General features: G+C 44.0%; 1 protein-coding gene across 2 annotated transcripts in view; it reads left to right on the plus strand.

Annotated features, from left to right (window-relative positions):
• The window catches only part of LOC144782969 (uncharacterized), a 60,080-nt gene extending 41,295 nt beyond the window's left edge, over positions 1 to 18,785 (plus strand). Inside the window, exons 2-3 of one of the 2 annotated variants that reach the window (XM_078662189.1) lie at positions 11,531 to 11,629; positions 16,418 to 18,785. In XM_078662189.1, the coding sequence (XP_078518315.1) occupies positions 16,445 to 18,508 (2,064 nt within the window). In that variant the 5' untranslated portion in view covers positions 11,531 to 11,629; positions 16,418 to 16,444 and the 3' untranslated portion in view covers positions 18,509 to 18,785. The remainder of the gene's footprint in view (positions 1 to 11,530; positions 11,630 to 16,417) is intronic. The other variant, XM_078662188.1, reaches the window with a different exon arrangement.
• The last annotated feature ends 4,189 nt before the right edge of the window (positions 18,786 to 22,974 follow it).

Here is a 22,974-nt window from a genome sequence, read left to right on the forward strand (position 1 = left end):
ACAGCGTTTGTCAAGAGAGAAGCAAAACTACAATTTGGGCTCTTATCGGGGAAGCTGTCTTGTTTGATTTACGTTGGCACTTTTTTTATTTTAATTCGCATGAAGACTTTTAAGATTGCTGTGAAGTTTGGAGATCGGGAGATATTGAGAAATTGTGCAAACAGAACCAACTGGCCAGAATAGATCAGTCCTTTTAATTAAGGATAGAAACCATGTTGACACCGTCTGTGGCGCTTAACAGAAACCCAGGGGGAAACTCCTGCTGACTATTTCTTAAATGTTTTGCAGTGGAATAATCCATGGTGTTTTTTTAACAGCTTTAAAGTAGGCTACATTTTCGAAAGAAAGAGCTTAACTTCCGTATTGTAATAAGCCTGATTACAGATGATTTTACACACGCCACTCCATAATCTAAGCTTTTGCTTGACAATTGTTAGGGTGGAATTCTGTACGAATGTAATGTGGAATAATCGTTTCCATTGTTACAGCACTGCAAAAAAACACAAGCGCTTTTTACTTATATACTGGCTTGTTAGCCAACGCCGTGGTTCTTGTTTGTCTACTTCAAAAGGATGGAATGCTAGGCAGGCCCTGTATGGATTTATACCTTTCACCTACAAATATTTGGAGAGAGGGTTTAAACAAACTATCTCGCATGCTATTACCATATGTTTTGGTAAACACACCACTGCAGCAAATTCTTTCAGTTCACTGCTGTGCTTAAAACAAAAACCTTATCATCACCGGAATGCACATAATAAAAGAGGGGCACCTTTTATTATAAGTGTGCACATAGACTTTTTTGTGCTAAGTGCAAATTGCTATTTTTCAATAAATATTTTACTCTGAGTGATAGAAGGGGCTCTGTTAGTAAAAAGCTGTTACGTACTTTAGGATGCAATTTAATCACTTGTTGAGTAACATTTTAAACCCCTCACCCTCCCTCACCCACCCTCACCCTCACTCACCTTCAACACCTCACCCTCACTCACCCTCACTCACCCTCAACGCCTCACCCTCACTCACCCTCAACACCTCACACTCACTCACCCTCACCCTCTCTCACCCTCTACCCTCACTCACCCTCAATACCTCACCCTCACTCTCACTCACCCTCAATACCTCACCCTCACTCTCACTCACCCTCACACTCACCCTCACTCACCCTCACTCACCCTCACTCACCCTCACTCACCCTCACTCACCCTCACTCACCCTCACTCACCCTCACTCACCCTCACTCACCCTCACCCTCACTCACCCTCACTCACCCTCACTCACCCTCACTCACCCTCACTCACTCTCACTCACTCTCACTCACCCTCAACCCCTCACCCACCCTCAACCCCTCACTCACCCACCCTCAACCCCTCACTCACCCTCACTCACCCTCAACCCCTCACCCTCACACAGTGCAATAGGTCTCGGAGCATTTGAGTTAGAGCTTTTAGAAATGTTTATGGCTTTTTTTTTTAATTCTTTAGCATTGGCTACAGGAAACAAAAATGCTAAAGATTTACAAAAAAACCCATAAACAATTCTAAAAGCACTAACTCTAATGCTGCGAGACCTATTGCATTTCCAATGCTTGTTCCAAATGTATTTCTGGTGGTGGGTGGAGGTTAACCTCAGGTCACTTCTTGGTTTTCTCCTGTGTGTTAATTTTATTCCATAGTGAAAGATGGAATTGAATTTTAAAGAGCTAGAATCTCACACTGTGACCCAACTCAAGGAATGGTGTCAGCAACAAGGGGTATTCTTTAACAAAGGTGCCAGGAAAGGCGAGTTGCTGACAAGCATAAGGGCATGGGTGGAAGCTCATTTAGTGGAAGAACCAGATACCGAAGAGAGTGACGGGGACACTGTCCTTGAGATTGCAATGTTGAACCAAGCTGGAAGGGGGAATCTGCTGACAGGTCCCAGGACACCTTCGAGGGCGAGCAGCAGCGTCTCAGAGAGGGGTTTAACTGACGCCGAGCTAGAAGATAGGAGGGAGGAGAGGAGAATGAAGTTGGAATTAGCTAGGATGGAAATCGAAAGGGAGGACAGGAGGTTAGCCCATGAGCGAACCATCAAGGAGATGGACCTACAAGCCTTAATACGAGGGTCTCCCAATCCAGATAATGGTGGCAGCGAAAATAAGATGAATACCAGGGAACCCAGACCCTATCTACCCAAGGATGTCATTGCCAGTTACACCACAGGCGATGACATTGCCAAATGGTTAGCCGCATACGAGGTTTCTTTAAGGGCTCACGGGATCTTAGCAACTCACTGGGGGGGTGGGCTGTATAAATACATGCCACCTGCTGGCAGAGACACCTTGTTGGCTCTGGAGCAGGATGAGCAAACCCACTACCCTACAATGAAGGTGGCACTGGTGAAGAAGTTTGGACTTACCCCTGAAAGGTACAGACAGAAATTCAGGGGAAGTCACAAACTGAGTACCCAGAATTGGGTAGACTTCTTAGACTACGCCAAGAAAGCTTTGGAGGGTTGGGTCAAGGGCAGCGAGGTGAAGGATTATGAGGGGCTGTATAATCTATTTTTGAAAGAACACCTCCTCGAGAAATGTTTTCCCGAGTTGCGCCAACACCTGGTGGACAGCAAGCTGACCAATCCCCGGAAGCTTGCAGAGGAGGCGGACACGTGGGCGAGTACCCGGGTGTCCTCAAAGGGGACTGGAGGGGATTCTCAAAAAGCCAGACAGGGTGCCCCCCAGAAGAAGGAGGGGGGAGATAAAAAGAAGGAGTTCTCCAAAGGTCCCCAAAATAATTTCCAAGGTAAGGGAGCAGGTTTCACCCCTAAGGCAAACCCGCCCAGAAACCCTAATCCTGGCCAAAGCCAGCAGCCAAGGGTTCTCCACTGTTTTGAATGTGGTGGTGTTGGACATTATAAGGGAGATGTCAGATGCCCAAAGAGACCACTCCCTCCCACCGGAGGAAAGTCACCGGGAGTAGCTAGTGTAGCGCTCGGGGAGGAGTTGCCCTTAGATAAGGGGGGTGAGTGGGCGGGTGTCACCTTAGTGTCCCTGGGAGAGCGGGAGATGGTTCCAAAGATCCAGGTGCCCCAAAAAAAATACTACAAAGTATGGGCAATGGGTCACCATCAATGGCCAGAGAGGGGAGGCTCTGAGAGATACAGGAGCCAGTATGACTATGGTGAGAAGTCAACTGGTGTCTCCAGAGCAGGTGGTTCCCAATGTACTCCACCCCGCCGCGATGGCTGACGGCAGAATGGGCCACTATCCAGTGGCTGAGGTTCCCTTTGAGTGGGAGGGGGTTGCAGGTTCACTTCGAGTTGCCGTAAGCCCTGCCGTGCCAGTCGATTGTTTGTTGGGGAATGACATGGAGCACAACACTTGGAGAGAGGTGGAATACCGGATGCATTCTGCGATGCTGGGTACACCTGACTGGGCCTGTGCAAGTACACGGTCTGCGACTGCCCGGAGAGGGAGTTCGCCTGGGTTGGGGCCTGGAACAATGGCCCAACCCGCTGCCAAAAAGGGACAGACCCGGAGACAGGAAGAGCCTGCTTCGGCTTCCACGCCCCATGTGACAGATCGGCCACCTGCGGTGGTGGGCCAGGAGTCCATGGAGGGGGAAGTAGACTCTCTGGAGGACTTACCCATCCCTGCTGAGTGGCATGTGGAGGGAGGACCTACCAGAGAGGAATTCTGTAAGGGGCAGAGGGAGTGCCCTACCCTTGAGGGACTGAGGCGTCAGGCTGAAGCCCAGGCAGCAGGTGATGCTACGGGACACCACCATATTTACTGGGAGGATGGACTCCTCTACAGTGAACCCAAGGTACCCCTACCTGGCTCATCAAGGGCCTTGGTGGTCCCGCAGCAATACCGAGCCTTTCTGCTGGAATTGGCTCATGCAATACCCTTGGCAGGACACTTAGGCCAGGACAAGACCTTTGCTCGGCTTGTCCTCCACTTTTACTGGCCTCAGATGAAAGTGGCGTCCAACACTTACTGTCGGACCTGTGTATCCTGCCAGGCCAGTGGGAAAACAGGAGTGAAGCTGAAAGCTCCCCTGGAACCACTTCCAGTCGTTAGCACCCCCTTTGAAAGGGTGGGCATCGACATTGTAGGGCCATTGGATCCACCAACAACAGCTGGTCACAGGTTTATCCTGGTTCTGGTGGATCATGCCACACGTTATCCAGAGGCCATTCCTCTGAGGACTGTTACTGCACCTGTGGTGGCTAGGGCCCTGATGGGAATCTTTACCCGAGTAGGATTCCCCAAGGAAGTTGTGTCTGACAGGGGGACCAACTTTCTGTCAGCTTACATGCGGGCGATGTGGAAGGAGTGTGGAGTGACTTACCGGTTCACCACTCCTTATCACCCCCAGTCGAATGGATTGGTAGAGAGGTTCAATAAGACCCTGAAGGGCATGATAAGAAGTCTGCCTGAGAGCCTACGGAGGAAATGGGACGTCCTCCTGCCTTGCTTGCTGTTCTCCTACAGAGAGGTGCCGCAGAAGGGAGTGGGCTTCAGCCCTTTTGAATTGTTGTACGGGCACCCTGTGCGTGGACCTCTCAGCCTGGTGAAGGATGGATGGGAAAAGTCTCCCAGGAAACCTCCTCAGGATGTGGTGAGCTACATGCTGGCCTTTAGGAGCCAGATGGCCAAGTTGTGGAAGCAGGCTTCTGATAACTTGGAGCCCAGCCAGGCAGTAATGAAGGAATGGTACGACCAAAATGCTCACCCGGTGGAGTTGGAGCCTGGCCAAAAAGTATGGGTGATGGAACCTGGAGAGCTAAGTGCCCTTCAAGATCGTTGGACAGGCCCATTTGAGGTGTTGGAAAAGAAGGGTAAGGCCACTTACTTGGTGGATCTTAAGACCCCGCGACAGCCCCTACGGGTGCTGCATGCCAATCGCCTCAAACCCCACCATGAGAGGCCAGAGGTCATCCTGATGATGGTGACTGATGGTGCCGAGGAAGCAGAAAGCGAGCCTCTCCCGGATCTCTTTTCATCCCAAGAGAAGGATGGGTCGGTGGAGGGAGTGATTCTCTCCCCATCCCTAACTCCTGAGCAACGAGAGGATTGCCGCCAGGTATTGGAGCAGTACTCTTCGTTGTTCTCCCTTGTCCCGGGAAGAACCCACCTGTGTACCCATGATGTAGACACAGGAGACAGCCCCCCAGTGAAGTCAAAAACCTACAGGCTGTCAGACAAGGTGAAGGCTAGCATCCATGGAGAGGTTGCCAAGATGCTAGGGCTAGGAGTGATAGAACCTTCCAACAGCCCTTGGTCCAGTCCGGTGGTGCTAGTGCCAAAAGCCGCCCCACCAGGCACCACACCAGAACTGAGATTCTGTGTGGATTACCGAGGACTGAACTCAGTTACAAAGACTGATGCTCATCCGATCCCTAGGGCGGATGAGTTAATTGACCGGCTAGGAGCTGCCCAATACCTAAGTACCTTTGACCTCACTTCAGGGTACTGGCAGATCTTCTTGACAGATGGAGCAAAGGAAAGGTCAGCCTTCTCCACGCCTGAGGGACACTTCCAATTTTGTGTGATGCCCTTTGGGCTCAAAAATGCCCCTGCCACATTTCAGCGGCTGGTGAACCAGGTCCTCTCTGGAATGGAGAGTTTCTCTGCTGCTTACTTGGATGACATTGCTATCTTCAGTAGCAGTTGGGAGGACCATTTGCAACATTTGCAAGCAGTTCTCCAGGCCCTGAAACAAGCTGGATTGACCATCAAAGCCAGTAAATGCCAGATTGGGCAAGGGTCGGTTGTGTACCTTGGACACTTGGTGGGTAGGGGGTCAGTGCAGCCCCTGCAGGCAAAGATTGAGGCAATCATGGCCTGGGAACCCCCCAAGACACAGACTGAGGTCCGAGCTTTCCTGGGCCTCACAGGCTACTACCGTCGCTTTGTGAAAGGGTATGGCACTATAGTAGCGCCCCTCACGGAGCTCACCTCCAAGAAACAACCTCGACGGGTAGTTTGGACGAAGGCTTGCCAGCAAGCCTTTGAAAAGTTGAAGCAGGCAATGTGTGTAGCACCGGTCCTGAGGGCCCCAGACTTCTCCAAGGAGTTCATTGTCCAAACAGATGCATCAGAACATGGCATTGGGGCAGTGTTATCGCAACTAAATGAAGAGGGCCTGGATCAGCCTGTAGTCTTCTTATCCAGGAGACTGCTTCCCCGGGAACAGAAGTGGAGTGCCATTGAGAGGGAAGCTTTTGCGGTGGTGTGGGCTCTGAAGAAGCTGCGGCCATACCTCTTTGGCTCGCACTTCCTGGTTCAGACTGACCACCGACCCCTTCGTTGGCTGATGCAAATGAAGGGGGAAAATCCCAAGCTGTTGAGGTGGTCCATCTCCCTACAGGGAATGGACTTCCGGGTGGAACATCGGCCTGGAGTGGACCACGCCAATGCAGACGGTCTCTCCAGGTATTTCCGCCTTAGTTATGAGGACTCCCAAGGGGTTGGGTAGTTCTCCCCACTTTCAGCTGGGGGGGACGCGTGTTAGACCTGTCTGGCTTTTTGCGTAGTCCCTCCAATTTATTATTTATTTTGTCCCCTTTTTGCCCCTCATACCCTTGATAATTTTTGTGTCCACTAGTTTTTATAGGTGTTGGCCAAGGGGATAGGTGTTCTTTTGTCCCTCATAGTTTTTCACCTCAGGCCCAGAGGCCTGTTCTGACAGGAAAAGTTGGAACCACACAAAATGGTGGTTACCAACTGCCTTAACTGCCAAACCCAGAACTTGCCCATAGACCAGTATAGGGCGTTCCAGAACCTTTTGGTCCATTCTGGACCACTGAGGGGCAGCCTATATAAGGCGGAATGCGGGGCAGCCATTTTGTCTACCTGAGAGAGTCAGCTGGAGGACAGGCTGTAGCCAAGGGTGGGAAGAGGCTAGACATAGGGTTGACCTCCTGGACTGGGAAGCTGCCTTACTGACTCACCACACTGCCCCCTTTGGGTTACTTGTCCTGACCCCGCTGTTGAGGGTTACTGGAGACCCTGGGCGCCTAGCTTGCCCCTTGTCTAAATCATATAGGGGAAGAATTCAGGAGAAGGAGACTGCAGCACTGCGGAGCGCAGTCCTCTGCCCAGTTGGAGAGACTTTTGAGAAGTGTGCCCCCCTGTCCTCAGCCTCTGTCCAGGGACTGGTAACTGCTCCAGGACTGCTAGCCGCCCCCCAGGGGTTGGTGTGTGCCAGAGGGATTTGATCACCCTTTCTCTCTCTTTGCCGTCCCATTTCACTATCTGCCCTCACCTGCAATTGCTGGCAGGAGCTCGCTTCATCCTCGTGAGGTGCAGGAGGAAGGTGACGTGGACGCCTTGAGAGAGCCGCCGGACTCGCTGCCCTCGTCCCGGTAGTGCAGTCAGGGGGTGTTCGAACTTCCTGTTGAAGAGGGAAGAGAGCGCCCGGCCGTTTTAGCGACTTGGAGTCAGCAGCTGAAGAGTTGTGGAGCCGCTGGTTCCCCGCGCATGTTCCGTGAGCGGAAGGTCCGAGAGCGAGGCGGCGCTTCCTCAGAGCCGCTGATCCCCCGCGCTTGCCCGTGAGCGGGCGGAAGGTTCGAGCAAAGGCGGCGCTTTCTCAGAGCTGTTAACCCCTGCGTTGCCCCGTGGTGCAGGCGCCTATTACCCCCAGAGCCCCCCCCCCTTTTTACGGAGAAGCAGTGGGACACCGGCGAGAGCTCCTAACAGCGGGAGCCGATCAGCGCGACCTCTCCTCAGCACAGAGGCGACGCTGACAGGAAGGAGATCGGCGGTGAGCTGCCGCTGCCTACAACTCTCCCCGACAGCTGAAGCAACACCCACAACGTGCCACAAGTAAGGTGGGGATCTGGGTTGGTAAGGACTGGACCACGGTACAGGAAGGTCCTACAGAGAATACCTCACACAAGACCCTAGTGTGGTTCCAGGGGCAGGATTGACTAAACTCCGTTATTGAGACTGGGAAATTCACCCAAAGTACTTAAGCCTTGCATAAGAGAGCCTCACTGGTCATTGGGGCAGGGCAAGTTGTCAAGTCAGCAATCCTGGTAATATTGTTGAATATGATGCCTGCTTCCTTTACAGAGGGGGTCAAGTGAAGAAACTATTCAACAGTGGTTATAAGAAGGGGTATTGCTAACGTGGTGTTGAAATACTTTTGGGTTGAGGGAAGTATTAAGTTCCTCATACAGCACACAAGTGGTATCATACAGCTTGTGTAATTTCTACACTTCTCACTGGGTGTGCGCCCTTGTAGTGGTTAAAGGTTTAGAGCCCTACATCATAACCACGCCTAATTAAATGTTAGAATCTGAGTAAATGTACTAGTGATGTGAAATTGATGATTTGAGTTAGCATTTCTGCAGGGACTGTATCAATTGTCTGACTATATTGTATTGAGCTATCATCTCTAAAAGGAAGTCTGCGTAAGATGTTGAGTTATTAACTGTGAAAGACTAAGGATATTTACAGGTTGGATGTATTGAGTTGTAATGTTATTTCCACAGCCAGGAAAACGTTACCATCTCTTCTGATCTATGTGTAAAAACTTCACTTGTGAATACTAGAGCTAAAACAGAGAGAATCTTATTTTTATAAAACAGCTCATATTTTCCTAACGAATTGGTGTAGTGTCCTTTTTAAGTGTCTTGCGTGGATTTACTGCTGGGTGGTCTGCAACCTTCACACTTGTGCCTCTAGATTTGCATGTCTTACCCCTAGGCCAGGCTACCCTAGGTGACCTGACATCCCAGGTTCTAACAGTCACCTTTTAAACATGGGCCATCTACAAAATTGACATTGTTGGGCTGACTCAGACGTTCATCATTAAAGTCTGAATTTGGCTATATGCATATTTTCATGATATTTAGACACTCATATTCAGTTTCATCATAATTCAATTCATTTGCTGACATTTCTGTGAAGTTTGGGTCATTGGGCAATACATCACAGACCTTTGAACACATTCATCTTTTTCAATAGGCAATGAGAGAGCGCAGCCCTCGCTCTCACTGCAAATTAGTGTATTTTCTTTTAAATAAACCTTCATTCCTAGTGCTGGGGCGCAACATTTTTTCTCTTTCAACTCTAGGAATGCTTTTGTGCAGTTGTTGTCCAATGGAAGTGGATCAGACACACCTGAGTGTGTCAGCCTCAGTAAAGGCTTAGCCACTAGGGAAAGGTTTCGTAACCACTTTCTACAGCAGCTAACCATTCCCAAAAATTTCCTGACTTCTTTCTGAATTTGAGGTGCATTCATCTTGGAAATTATTTCCACCTTCTCTGGTGACACCTTTCTACCTCCCTTTCCAATTTAGTGTCCCAGGTATTCATCTACTTTTTGACAGTACTCCTGACTATTCTCATCCAATGGCACTGTGACATGAACTTGGCAAAAATCAATAAAAATAAGCCATTCTTCACCACATGGAATGTGAAAAAATATATTGGCTGGATTCGGTACCACAGGACAGCATGGAAAAAATATGCTTTTAATCTCCTGCACTATTCTGTTCTTTTCATTTATTTTCTGTGAACCTATGATCAGAAAGTTACACAAACTTCTAATCAATTCCATCAAAAATCTTTTTATTGATAACATTCCTGCAACTGATTGTTTTCCTGAATACATGTCACCTGGTTCAAATTTTAATAAGACATGTTCTGCACATTTTATTAATCTGGCATCCTTCTCTGTGAACTCTCTTATTTCTGTGTTTATTATTGTTTCCAAAGCAGAAGGTAATTTTTCAACTGTCTTTTCTGAAAACAATGCTACAACTGTCTTTTGTTGGGCCATTTTAAAATGTACATCCTCATCAGGAATCTGAAAAATAACATTATCTGGTGTACAGTAATCTGTGCTGCTTAATTTGCAAAATAATTGTTTTCCTGCTAGGCCTGAGTCACAGACAACAGTTTTGCAATTTTCCTCAAATGGGCCTAATTTTGGTCCACATTCTTTTAAAACTGGGTTTGTAATTTCTCTGTTTAAAACTCCTGCAACTAAATCTGGACCTTCCACTGTCTTCACAATGGAATTGGTAAATCCAGAATTGTTAGTGTTAAAACTCTCATTTTCAAACATAGCAACCTGTTGGACTGGGTTCTGATTTTGTCTCTTGAACTAATTCACATTTGCTCTGGACAACTTATTTAAATTAATTTTAGCATTTTCCATATTTTGTAGGACCATCTTTGCTTGGAAAATGTCTGCCATTGGTACCTGTTTCTGAACTGACATTTGCTTAGCTGGCATATTTTGCATCTGCATTTCTCCATGTTTTTGTGCATCATGTTTAAATTTATTTTTCTTCTTCCAATGCTCAAATCTGTTATAAAGATGGCAAAAGGACACATTTTCCAGCAGTACAACATCCATACCTGAATTTTCACAAACCAAAACACCTGTACCTCCATCCTGTGTTCTTTTAATCTGTACCCAATCAACATCCTTTGCTGGCACTCTGCCCTTTATGAAATAAATCACTGCTATATTTTCCTCCATAACACCAGAAAATGATGGTGCATTCATGCAAACCCTTTTCACTGTCTCCTCACCTGGCCCTTGAACAACAACTTTAGATTCAAACCACAATTTAGTCAGCATGGCAATATAAAATAACATTTCCAAATTAATGCACAACTCTTTCAATATTTCATCAAATCCATCAACTTGTGGGTACCACAGCATAAGTTTGTCTCTCAATTGTGGGAATGTGTTCAGAAATGCTGCAAGTTCATTTTTATTCTGTGGCATATGCACATACCTTTCTCCCACCTTTTCTCTCAATGAGTAAGCAAAAGCTTCTCCCTCTTTCTGTTTATTATTTTTCTCAATTCTATCTGGTTGCTTCTTTTCCTTATCCAGTTTCCTTGCTAAGTCAGGTGGTTTCTTTTTCTTCTCATGTTTTCTTGCCCACTTGTCTCCTAATTTCTCAAACCCATTGCATTTAAACATATATTTTATTTCTGCAATGTGCAAATGCATTCCTGAAGAACACATTTTCTCATTTGCCTCATTATCCATGTGTACCCTGAAATCTTTCTGAAATAGAAAACTTCCTGAAACATCAGTTTCATATTTTTGAGCCAAATCTGTCAGTCCATTATGTGTAGTTAATGCACATGCAGCTGTTTCCTTGCTCAGGGAAATTAATTATTTTTCCTGACACTGGTTCACATTTTCATTATTCAAACAGCAAGGACTGTTATTTTCCCCATGTTCAAATGCTGAATTTAAAAAACTAAGCTGTTTCTCTTTTTCAGGGCCTGTGTTAATATGTTCTCCCATGTTCTCTATCTTTTTAATTACTGCTGCTTCCTTAAAGCAGGTTTGAAAAATCCCATTTTCAAATATATTTATTTTATCCTGGGCTGCAGAAGTTGTAAATACCAATTTTCCCTCATCTTTCAGTGCTTGGGGTAATTTCTGTTCAATAATCTGTGTATTCTGAGTTTCTGTAATAAACTCTTGCAAAATCACTGATTTTGCAGCTCTTTGAACCTTTTCAGTAGGGACCATATTAATTGGGACAGTCTTAATTTTTCTAGGCATTATCTGTGCATCTGCGGTTTGTAATTCTTGGACTGAATCAGGCACTTTTGAAGCAGTAACACCTGGAGGTATCACTGTCAGTACTGAATCAACAGGTAATGGGTCAATATAAAATGTCTGCACAGTTCTCTCAGTCTGTATTTCTCTCTGTTCAACAGAAGCAGTAACCACTGTACTACATACTGGTGCACTATTTTCAGTATTTTTCATGGGAACCACATAAAGTGATGGACACTCAGTTAACAATTCATCCATTATTTCATTCCCTGAATTATTATTTATTTGAAGCTCTTTGTCAGCATTAATTCCCTTCTCCTGAATTTGGTGCTTTACCTTTTTATCCTCACTTGCTTTTTCTCTTGCTGCTTTTTCCCACATGCTTATGGCCTCAAATTGTGCAGCTTTAGATTGTGTCTTTATTTCACATAACACTTCCCTTAATTTGTCAATAATTTGCAATTCAAAAGTACCATCTTTTGGAAACCTCAAAGCACCCTCTTTTTCAGTAATCTTGCACCATTGGTGAACCCACATACATGTATTTTGTCCCAAATTGGTAGACATAAAATGCACAGGTGTTCCTTCAGGAGCATCACCAATAAAAAACGAATTTTTCACTTTACCTCCTAACAGCTTCTTTAAACCTTCAAACATTTTCATTTTTGCAATAGTTCAATGCAATTTCTTTTTTCCAAAGCTGTCAGTCTCAATTTTAGTCAGTTTTACTCCTACCACTGACCCTCCACAAACTCTTACTGCAATATTTTCTTAATCAATAACTCTGTTAGTTACAACATAAATACATTCGCTACTCTGTCTGTTGTGCTAAATAAAGGATAGATTTATATTCACTGCGAGTAACACATTCCGCTTACCCTTCACAAAGTAAGACTTTCCGTTTACTCTTCAAACACTACAGGTAAATCCCTTCCGCTTACCTTTCACTCAAGCTCAGAAGAACCTGCTACTCCTTTGGACTTATCCTTCAGGATATATCTTAGTCCAAAGTTTCACCAGCGAACCCTTTTGCTGTCAATCAAGCTCAGAAGAACCTGCTACTCCTTTGGTGTGACCCTTTCTAGGTGATATCAGACCAAAGTTTCACCAGCGAACTCTTTGCTATCAATCACTCACACAGAAAATAGTCCCTAATTTAACACTGCCAGCCCTACCAAGCTTCTCAGTGTTATTCCAACAGACGAGTAACCTCAGTGCAGTGTGGCTTCCATTTACCACCCGCTATTCCTTCCCGGGATTCCACAGGTGTGCATACCTGCGTGTTCCAGACAACATAGAACAAGACACTAACTTAACATGAAGAGTTAAAACATGTAATCAATAACCAAAAAAGTATGTCCTATGAAATTACCAATATAATCAATAACACCATCAATTCAAAATGAGCAAAATGTCACCAACAGTAAAAAAAACTTAATCTTTTCAACACTTCAAAATATACATCCTAGCACATTAAAAACATTTCACAGCCCTATTCATACTCACACCACTTCTTGCATCACCTTCCAATACTGCTTTGCCAGGCTTCAGGTTCTGAGCATTGGAGTCAGGAATCAGGACTTGTTTTATCTAACTTGGGCAATTATTTTACTCCCCTACTAAGGTCAATGATCCATTAGTTGAATAGTTGATGGTGAATTCAATAATCATTAATCACTAAACTAATCAACAATGACCATCCTCTGCTTACCAAAAACTGATGGGGCGGTAATTTCTTCTGGTAGTTTCTCAATGTAAAACCCTCATGCTACCTCTAATTTACCGCTCAAAAGGTGTTGGGCCCTTCACACCATGTATTACCTTCAGGAGACTTTAAATAAACCTGAACAGTAAAAATGCAATTTATTATTCAAGCCAATAAAGAGAGTTGTTGAGTATTTTAAAGGGTTTTATTTTCTAGTCAAAAGTTAAGTTTTTCTCTGACCCTTTATTCATTAGTAAAATATCAATCAGGTTACAGAATTTGGAAAACAGGAAAAATATCAATAATACAGAACACATTACAGTCTGCATATAAGCATAACATGTAGGGAAGAAAATGTGGCGCAAAATATCAGTCAAAATTCTTAAAGAGTTTCTAAGAAAAATAGTCTTGCAAAGCTAATCAATAATTAAATAGTTGGCAAAAATCTCCCATTAAGAGAAATAAATGCATAAAACAAATAAATCTTTTTAGACCTAATTAATTAGTCAAAACATAAACTTAAAGTTTAGCATCTAAATCTAAAGAGCCTTTCTATCTGTTGCTGCTCATGTGCATCTCTGTGTCTAAAGAGCAAAAAGGAGGGAGACAGCCCGCCCTTCACCAGACCTCAAAGGAATGTGGCCTCCAGTGCCAAGATATGACGTGGAAGCAAGAAACCTCCCCCTGAATCTCCTCGGACGCACCTCCCCTTCAGCAATCTCCCGGGACGTTTCTCGTACCTAACCCATAGAAGCCAGCTGAGCTGAGAAAAAGCCAGCCCCCATCCAGAGAGGACATTATTTTATACCCTAATTATTGGCAGACTACACAAAGATGTAGCATCTTTCAGGAAAACCTGTACGTGATTGGTCAGTCATGATGGCATGAGTTCTCAATACCCTGACTCATTCTAAAATCCTGACTTTACCAGTTTTAACAAAAGAAGCATACATGAATAACTACATTTATAAACATTTGCAACATTTACTAAGATAAATGTTTCATTCTAATTCTCTTCCTTCCACAGCGCAGTCAGATGGGCACTTTTAACTAACACTGGTACATTGGCAGAATCACAAGAATGTACAGTTGAAGATGTCCTTCACTTCTTGTAATGAGGAAAGCTGCCACAGTCTGCGCATGCTCCCTTCTCATTAAATTGCAAGCCATAGCCTTGATGGATTCACAGGCAGCCATGTTTTGTGTAGGCCCCAAAAATAAAACAAACACAAAGATAATATTAATTTCATGTAAATCAGCCCATTATGTTTCCCTCCCTCATACTAATTAATACCCCTTATAAATGTTTACCTAGCCAAGCTATTAGTGAAAAGCAGCTTTTCTATTATTTATGACAACATGCAAAATAAATGTGAAATGTGCAACATAGCATTTTCATGCTTTAGTGTAAAATTTAAAAGCACACATATTTAATACAGCGCACACAGTTAATACAACACACACAGCAACATGCTTTAGTGTTTTAGATAGCTTTTCATGCAAAAAAGCATTTAGCCCCCTGTGTAGTGTTTGTGCATTATTCATTCACACACATTATACAAAGAGGTGTTATTAACTGAAAATATTTATCAAAATATGCAACAAGTCAAAGTCTATTAAGACAGGAATATTAAATTTAGATTGGCAAGGGATGAGCTTGGAAGAGAGAAACACATTCTATTAATCTTCAAAGCTAAAAAGGCCACTTTTCTCTACATTGCAAAAAAACACATGTTAATTCAGCAAAAGCATTTCCGACTGAATAGGCCTCACTTTCATGTTTTTCATGTGCCATGTTTTTAACTTGCACCAAAATGTACGTGGCAATTTAAATGCAATCTGTCTGAAGCACAGAAAATAAAACAATGCCTGACTGCAGATGAAATCTGCTCCATCACTGGCATCATCTAATCTGTTGCCTGTTGGGCCACCCATGTCACCAATGATTTGTTCTTTAGACTAAATGCCAGATTTACAAATGTAAACCTCAAAAATACACATCGAAAGTCCACACCTGTGAATCAGATTGACTCTCCCCTGCCTGTTACAAGAGAGACTAAGAGGCATTTTTTTGAGCCCCTTGCGCTGCAGGAGCCTCAATTTTTGTGACATTCCGGCTGCACAATTTTCAAATCATATCAATGAGGCCATGCAAAGACACTTTGCGCGGCTTTGAATGGCCTCATAGATATGGAGTAATGCAAGGCAGCCCTGCATTGCTTTACTCTGTGCTTGGGAGGCGGTCCATAGGCGTTGCGGTGGGTGTTCCCATGCAACACCCATGAATTTTTACGCTTTCCCAGATTTACAAAACCATGTAAACCTGGGGATGCACCAAAACCTTACTCCTCCTGAAGCAAGGCATAAAGAGGAGAATTAACTTTATTCTGCAGCACACATAGAAAGAGGAAAACGCCTCTCAGGATTGTTTTGTGCAGGAAGGTGCTCCTTACTGCACAAAAACAATCCCGCCAACAACACAGACCCCTGTGCACCATGGTGAAAGGAGGCCAGCATTGGCACTAGGCTGCCGAAACAGCACCAGCGCTGGGGGAAAGGACAGGTATGCACCATATTGGAGAAATAGACTGCATTCCTGCCTTTTCACTTGACTAAGGCACCGCAGCAAGGTCACTTGCTGCACTGCCCTATGCCAAAACCCCATAAATGAGGCCCTAAAAACCCCCACGTAGAAGGGAAACCTCATCCACTGTGCTGCGAGTCAAACTTTCATCTTGCAATTAAATTGCAGTAAATGTGCACTAGCTACTACTGATAATACGCCCTTGTGATTTCCCATAGAAGCCCATGTTCTGGTGTGAACATGGGCTTCTATGGGAATACTCTACGACATATTATCAAACCCATTATCGCTGCTTTAGCGGCAGTTTTCTGCCGCTAAAACAGCGATAATGTAAACGCCGTGCTTGATCATATGCCCCGTAATTTCCTTTCATGATAGTTACAGTATTTATTTTCTCAATGAATGATATGCCCCACCTGTAGAAAATGGTATCTGCTTAATATTGGAATCAACCGAGAAGAAGAAAGGCAAAGGTCAGGGGAATTATACAGCAACACACCAAGCTAGCACATCCATATGATACAGGGGGACTGCTTTTTAGAATGATTAGTGACTTCTCAAATTCCTCTTGAACTAACATATGGTTTTATTTTTCAGTTGGTCACGTCTTGTTAGAGACAGAAAATGCAGTCACTTCCCGTCATCAGCTGTCTCCTTTTAATGAACTTGTCTAGGATACAAAGTTTAAAAACTGATTGCCCGGTACCATGTCAGTGCCAGACTGAAAGCACTGTCTGGTGCAGTGGTAAACAGCTACAGAAGTTCCCAAGTCTATTGCCAGATGGTATTCTCGAACTTTACTTCCAGAATAACAACATCACGATGCTCCACAGAGAAGATTTCAAAGCAAAGTCCTTGAGTAAAGACAGCTCAGTCTTGGAGCATCTTCAGGTGATTGATCTCAGTAATAACATGCTCGATACTGTCCCATCAGCAGCTTTGCAAGGTGCCAGCAGTCTACTCGAATTGAACCTTAGAGGAAACAAAATCCACCACATACAAGAAAACCAGTTTAGAAACCTAGAAAACATGAGAGCCTTAGACCTCAGTGCCAACAGCATCTCTACTATTTCTCCTGGGGCATTCTTGGGACTAACGAAACTGACAAGCCTCCTTCTTAATGCAAATCATATCCATGTTCTTCTACTTGGTGCAATGGATGGACTAGAACAAGTACACACTCTGTACCTAAATTCTAATGAGCTCTCGCAAATTGCACCAGGAGTGTTCAGCAACTTAAAAGACCTGAAGAAGATGTACCTCCAGCATAACCATCTTTCAGTTCTGCCAAATAACAGTTTCTCAGGTACAAGTCAACTCTCCTTACTGGATCTGAGCTACAACCATTTCACCTTATTTCCGGCAAATGCACTTGCCAAACTCCCACTGCTCAAGCACCTAATTTTACATACCAACAAGATGACATTTCTCCCAGATGATGCCTTCTCCAGACTTTCATCCCTTCAAATACTCGACATTAGCCATAACCTCATTAGCGTTGTCTCAAAAGATGCCCTCAGAGATCTGGCTAATCTTGAGCAACTGGATCTGAGCTTCAACCTGCTCACAACCCTTCCTAATGAAGTCTTTGTGAGCCTCATCCGCCTTACTAGACTGGGCCTTAGCTACAACAATTTGCAAGAATTAACTGAACAGATTTTACATAACTTGGTGAACCTCCAGGAGATAGAACTAAATCATAACAACCTAACCTATCTCCATAATGATTTTGGCGACACCCAAATGGCGGTGAAAGAATTGCACATGAACAATAGTGCTGGCTGCAGGCTCCTAGCAGGACCTTTTAGGAATCTTGGGAGAATTAGAGTGCTGCGTTTAAATAACAACCATTTGGTTACCCTGCAGACTGCCTCTTTCTGCTTCGTAGAGAAGCTCAGAATACTGCATCTGGAAGAGAACAGGATTAACAACATGTCTGAAGGTGCATTCCACCAGCTGAAGGAGCTGCGCGTTCTTTGGCTTAATCACAACCAAATTAAAACTCTTTCATCCAGTGTCTTCCGGAATCTACAGAACCTGGTGGAATTGTACTTACATGCTAACCGAATAGTGTATCTGCCACAAGGGATCTTCAGAAACCTAAAAAATCTCAAGGTACTTTACATAAGTAATAACAAACTTTCAAGTTTAGAAGATAATACATTCACATTCTTGCATGGTCTTCGATACTTGGATCTGGGCTTCAACCAGGTATCCTTCTTACCTTCCACATTATTTGCAGGACTCTTGAACATCAGCAAGTTGTTGCTACAACACAATGCACTAACGAATCTGCCAGCCAATGTATTCTTGTCACAGAAAAGCCTAAGAGAGCTTTATTTGGACAGTAACCAACTAGCCACCTTGTCTTCCAATGTATTTCAGAGACTGGATCAGCTCAAAACCTTGTCCATTAGTTTCAACAAGCTCCACTGCCTCCCCAAAGACATTTTGGAGCCTATGATCAACCTGCGCTCAGCTAATCTATCAGGGAACCCATGGGACTGTACCTGCAGGGACATCAGTTACCTGCTCACGTGGGTATCCAAGAACCCCAAGCACATCACTGCCAATATGAGCTGCCATTCAGAGGATATAGCTCAGCAGGCGCTAATGTCTGGAGGTACCCATGGGAACACTGTGATCCAAATCATCTTGGGAATAGCTTTATTTGTAGTTGGCTTTTGAAAATAAATGAAGGAGAGGTACACATACCCACTTTAGTTCATTTCGCTTGAACTTCTAGCCCCATTGATTGTTTGTGCCATATTTCCAGCTATATATAATGACTCACTGATTTGATTTTAATTTATAACATTCAGATTTGTAGGTGATTTGTTTTCTTATTAATATGTGTGCGGCGTATTCTCATGCCTCTACTCTTCCCTGGCATATTTTCCTCGTGTGTATATTTTCAACCATATCTGTGATAAAATAAAGAGCATACCCTGCATTTTTGTTAATAGACAACTTACTACTTGCTATGTATGTGCATCAGGAAGTTTGAAAGGCTTTTTTATAATACGTACAGTTGCATCTGCTCAATTGGTGTGCCATCTGATATTCCTTTAACATTCAGTGGGAAAAGGCGAATTATTTATGCAAGGTGCGTGACAATTTATTCCCATTTATGTTACTACATTTGCTCATTTCTGCCTTGACTATTTCAAAAGCCAATAAAACCCATTAAAGATCGAAAGAGTGGCTTTGGTGGGTCAAGAGTGCAGTTGAAAAGATAGAAGGTGCAAGGTGTATTTCAAATAACTTTATTCGGTTTATTTGTACAAAACCATCAAAGTGTACAAAAAGTAAAAAACATTGTCAATTTACAGTTTAAAAACATAAAAACAGATACATTTTCAAGTAGCTTTTTAAAGAAGGGCACGAGAAATGGACAGCCAAGCATACATCAGAATACATTTAAAAAAACAGCTGTGGGGCATGTTTCCTGCTAAGAAGCATGCAGCTTGCATGTCCCAAAGGAAATAAGGGGAGCGTTCCTAAAGTAAACAATACATAAAGGGCATATTTTACTGGACAATTAATAATACGGTGCAAGGTGTGTAAAGCACATGACAGTACACATTTGCTATAACAATCGAAATGTTTGTTCTAAAATTCTCCTACTTTGAAAATGCCAATTATTGTGTCATAGCAAAGGCTGTGCATTTTCTTGTTGCTGAAACTGGGGAAAAACAGCAAACCTGTCTTAAAAAACCGTCACAGACTGCTAGTAAACATCGGGAGAGTACGGCTTCTCTGATATTAAATGTATTTCAATAGATTTTCCTCAAGAAAACATGGTTCTAGTCCACCTGAAGAAATGCCTTCTGAAATATATGCAAATATTTTATGATATATTGTTGAATATTGTAATACGCTGCAGTGCCCTGTATTTTGTCTTCATGGCTTATTCTCTTGCCCGCCTTTTCTTGTCCTTCCTTCCTAATGTGAATGTGCGCACGGGAGTTGCCTCATGTGGTTCCAGAATGTTGAGGGTTCATGGGGGGCGCGTAGAGAGTTAACAGTAGTTAGTCACTGGATTTGCCTGCATACAGGACATTAAAATTACCTCCTTTCTCACCATTATGCGAGGCAAAATCTGGCGACATGTGCTGGATCCCTCACACAATGTTCTATTCAAAGCCACTTATCTCTGGCTGTGTTGCCAGAATCATTTGAGGCGAGCCTCAGCTGACCACATAGGCCGCTCCTTCCGATCTGCAAGGCTCCTCAGGTGATTGAAGAGGTGGGAGGAACGCCTTGATTAGCCTTTGCCTTCCAGCTCCTGCTGCTGCATTTAACTCCTGTATATGGCCTGCCTCACACTTCCTATCGGCACCTGCAGCACTGTGTCTCAGCCTAAGGCCGACCCTACAGAGGAGCTAACTGTAAAGAAGAAGTCCAGGCAATGTGTCCAAGAAAAGTCCTTTAATTAGAGTTAAGAGCAGGTACCTTCAGCGTCATCTCCTACCAGTTCTCAGCTCTCTCTCAAGTGCTTCAAGCATAACATTCCAGCTTGCCTAGCAACCCATGTACATTCTAAGAGAGAGAAATCTACACATATTTCCCCTTTACATATTTATATAATGCAATAGTGCAAAGAAATACCATAATACAAAGGATACCAATAAATACATAAACACAAAATAATGTTCATATTTTACAAAATTCAAGGAACAAATTATTCTGTCATCAGAGGGTAATTAATTCAAGGAAGAAATTAATCAGTCATCAGAAACAGCGGAGCACAACATTTCGAAATATTACCAAAACTCGATACTGAACCATCTCCCAACATCACCACATGTTTCTTCACACTTCTCTCTTGAGTGGGTTTTGAGAATTTGCTATCACCTTTTGCCACCACCCCACTGCGTTTAACCACTACCCAGTCACCAGCTTGTATATTGGAAGATTTTACTCCTCTCATACAATTATAACGATTAGCAGATCCAGCTTGTTGATTAGTGACATCCTTCTCAATCCTCTCACGGTCTACCCACACACAATCTTTGTCTTTCAACCACCCTGACACTTCTATCCCTCCTGGTTCACGCCCCTTAAGGGACACAAAAGGTGACACTCCGGTCACAGAATGTGGTGTTACTCTATAAGACCAAATCAACTTTTTTAGCTCATCTGACCACGATAGCCCATTGGTAATTGAAAGTTGTAAATTCTCCATAATTAAACGATTAGTCCTTTCCACCAAACCATTGGCTTGAGGCCTGAACATAGCAACTCTCTCATGTTTTACACCCATTTTACATAGATAATCTTGCATTCTTCTTGACACTATCTGAGGCCCATTCTCTGACACAAAAATTTTAAGAATTCCCTCATTCATAAAGACTCTATCCAGAAACTTAATGACTTTTTCTGTTACAATGCTGTCAGTAGTTTCTACAACAAACCATTTGGAATGGTAATCGATCCAAACCATTAGAAACTTACAATTTGAACCCAATCTGGAAATAGGACCAAGGAAATCTAATGCTACTCTTTCCCAGGAACGTAGCGGAAATTTTACACATGCAAGAGGAGGTTGACGTACAATTTTAGTATTATCGCTAGTAGCGCATGCATAACAATCTTTAACAGCTTCTTCAACATCTTTATCTAACCCAGGCCACCAAAACGATTGACGTACACGTCTTTTAGTCATGTTCCTACCCAGATGTCCTTCGTGAGCAATGTTGAAAATCTTAGACCTAAGCTCTGACGGTGGAACCAATTTGTTTCTTCTCCATAACTTGCCTTTTCTTACACTCAATTCTGACTCAACATTATTGTAACCTTTGAAGCATTAGTCTTGAACAAAATTGTCACCCCAACTACCAGATACACCTTGCATTACCTTTTGTAACACCTCGTCATTCAGCATCGCTGTATTCTATTCCTCCTTATCAAAAGCCTTTTCCTCATTATACTTTATATCGTCAACTTCAATTTCACTTTCTTCCTCACTCACCATTATAGGCATCCTAGACAACCAATCTGCTAAAATATTCTTGAGACCTTTCATATATTCAACCTCAAAATTATATTCCAATACTGATAGAATCCATCTTGAAATTCTTGGAGTTACACTCCCTTGAAGTTGAAGTTGAAATGATTTGTAAAGCGCTCGGCCACCAAACGGTTTCTTGGCGCTATGGGTTGACAAAACGGGGGGAGCACCTACTGGAAAGTTATTACACTGGGTAGGCTTGAGTGAAGAGATAAGTTTTTAGGGCATTGCGAAAGTCCGGGTAAACTGTCATGGACCTAATAAAAGGAGGAAGGGTGTTCCAAAAGCGAGGGGCAAGGAAGGAGAACCTCATGCCACCCAGCTTAGACCTCCGAAAGCGAGGAACATTAGGAAGAGCCTGAGTAGAGGAGCGAAGGGTGCGGCTTGGGACATAGGGGGAAATCATGGAGTTAATGAAAACTGGGGCCGAGCCGGCAAGAGCCATGAAAGTCAGGCAACCCATCTTAAATAGAGATCTCTGCAGGATGGGAAGCCAATGAAGAGACTTAAGCAGGGGAGTAGTGCGATGGAACATGGGAATCCAGTAGATGAGACGTGCAGCTTGGTTCTGTATTGATTGTAGGCGCCGGAGTTCATAGCTCGGAATGCCTACATACAGACCATTTCCATAATCCAGGCGAGAAGTGATCATGGCCAGGATGATAAGTTTAAGGGCATCATGGGAAAAGAAGCGGGAGATCTTTCGTATGACTCTGAGGGACAGGAAACAGGTTGAAACGACAGAGTTGATCTGGGGGCGCATGGAGAGGTCTGGACTGATTTTAATGCCCAGGGCTTTGACAGAAGTGGACGGTGCCGGTGGGGGGCCAAGGGCAGGTGGCCAAAAGGCGGGGTTCCAAGGGTTAGAAGGGCCGCAAGTTAGGACCAACTCCGTCTTGTCAGGATTAAGTTTTAGATGGTTATAGTTCATTCAGTCATAGATAAAGTCAAGAGTAGTCTGGAATTTGAGGATGGAGTCAGGGGAAGAGGAGAGATTAAAGACGAGCTGGAGATCGTCGGCGTAGTTGAAGACGGCGACCTCCATGTTTTGCAAAGAAACTATGAGGGGGTAGATATAAAGATTAAATAGGAGGGGAGAGAGGGAAGAGCCCTGAGGAACCCCGCAGGAAACCGAACAAGT

Source organism: Lissotriton helveticus, chromosome 9 (genome assembly GCF_964261635.1).
Source record: "Lissotriton helveticus chromosome 9, aLisHel1.1, whole genome shotgun sequence".
NCBI classification, from domain to species: domain Eukaryota; kingdom Metazoa; phylum Chordata; class Amphibia; order Caudata; family Salamandridae; genus Lissotriton; species Lissotriton helveticus.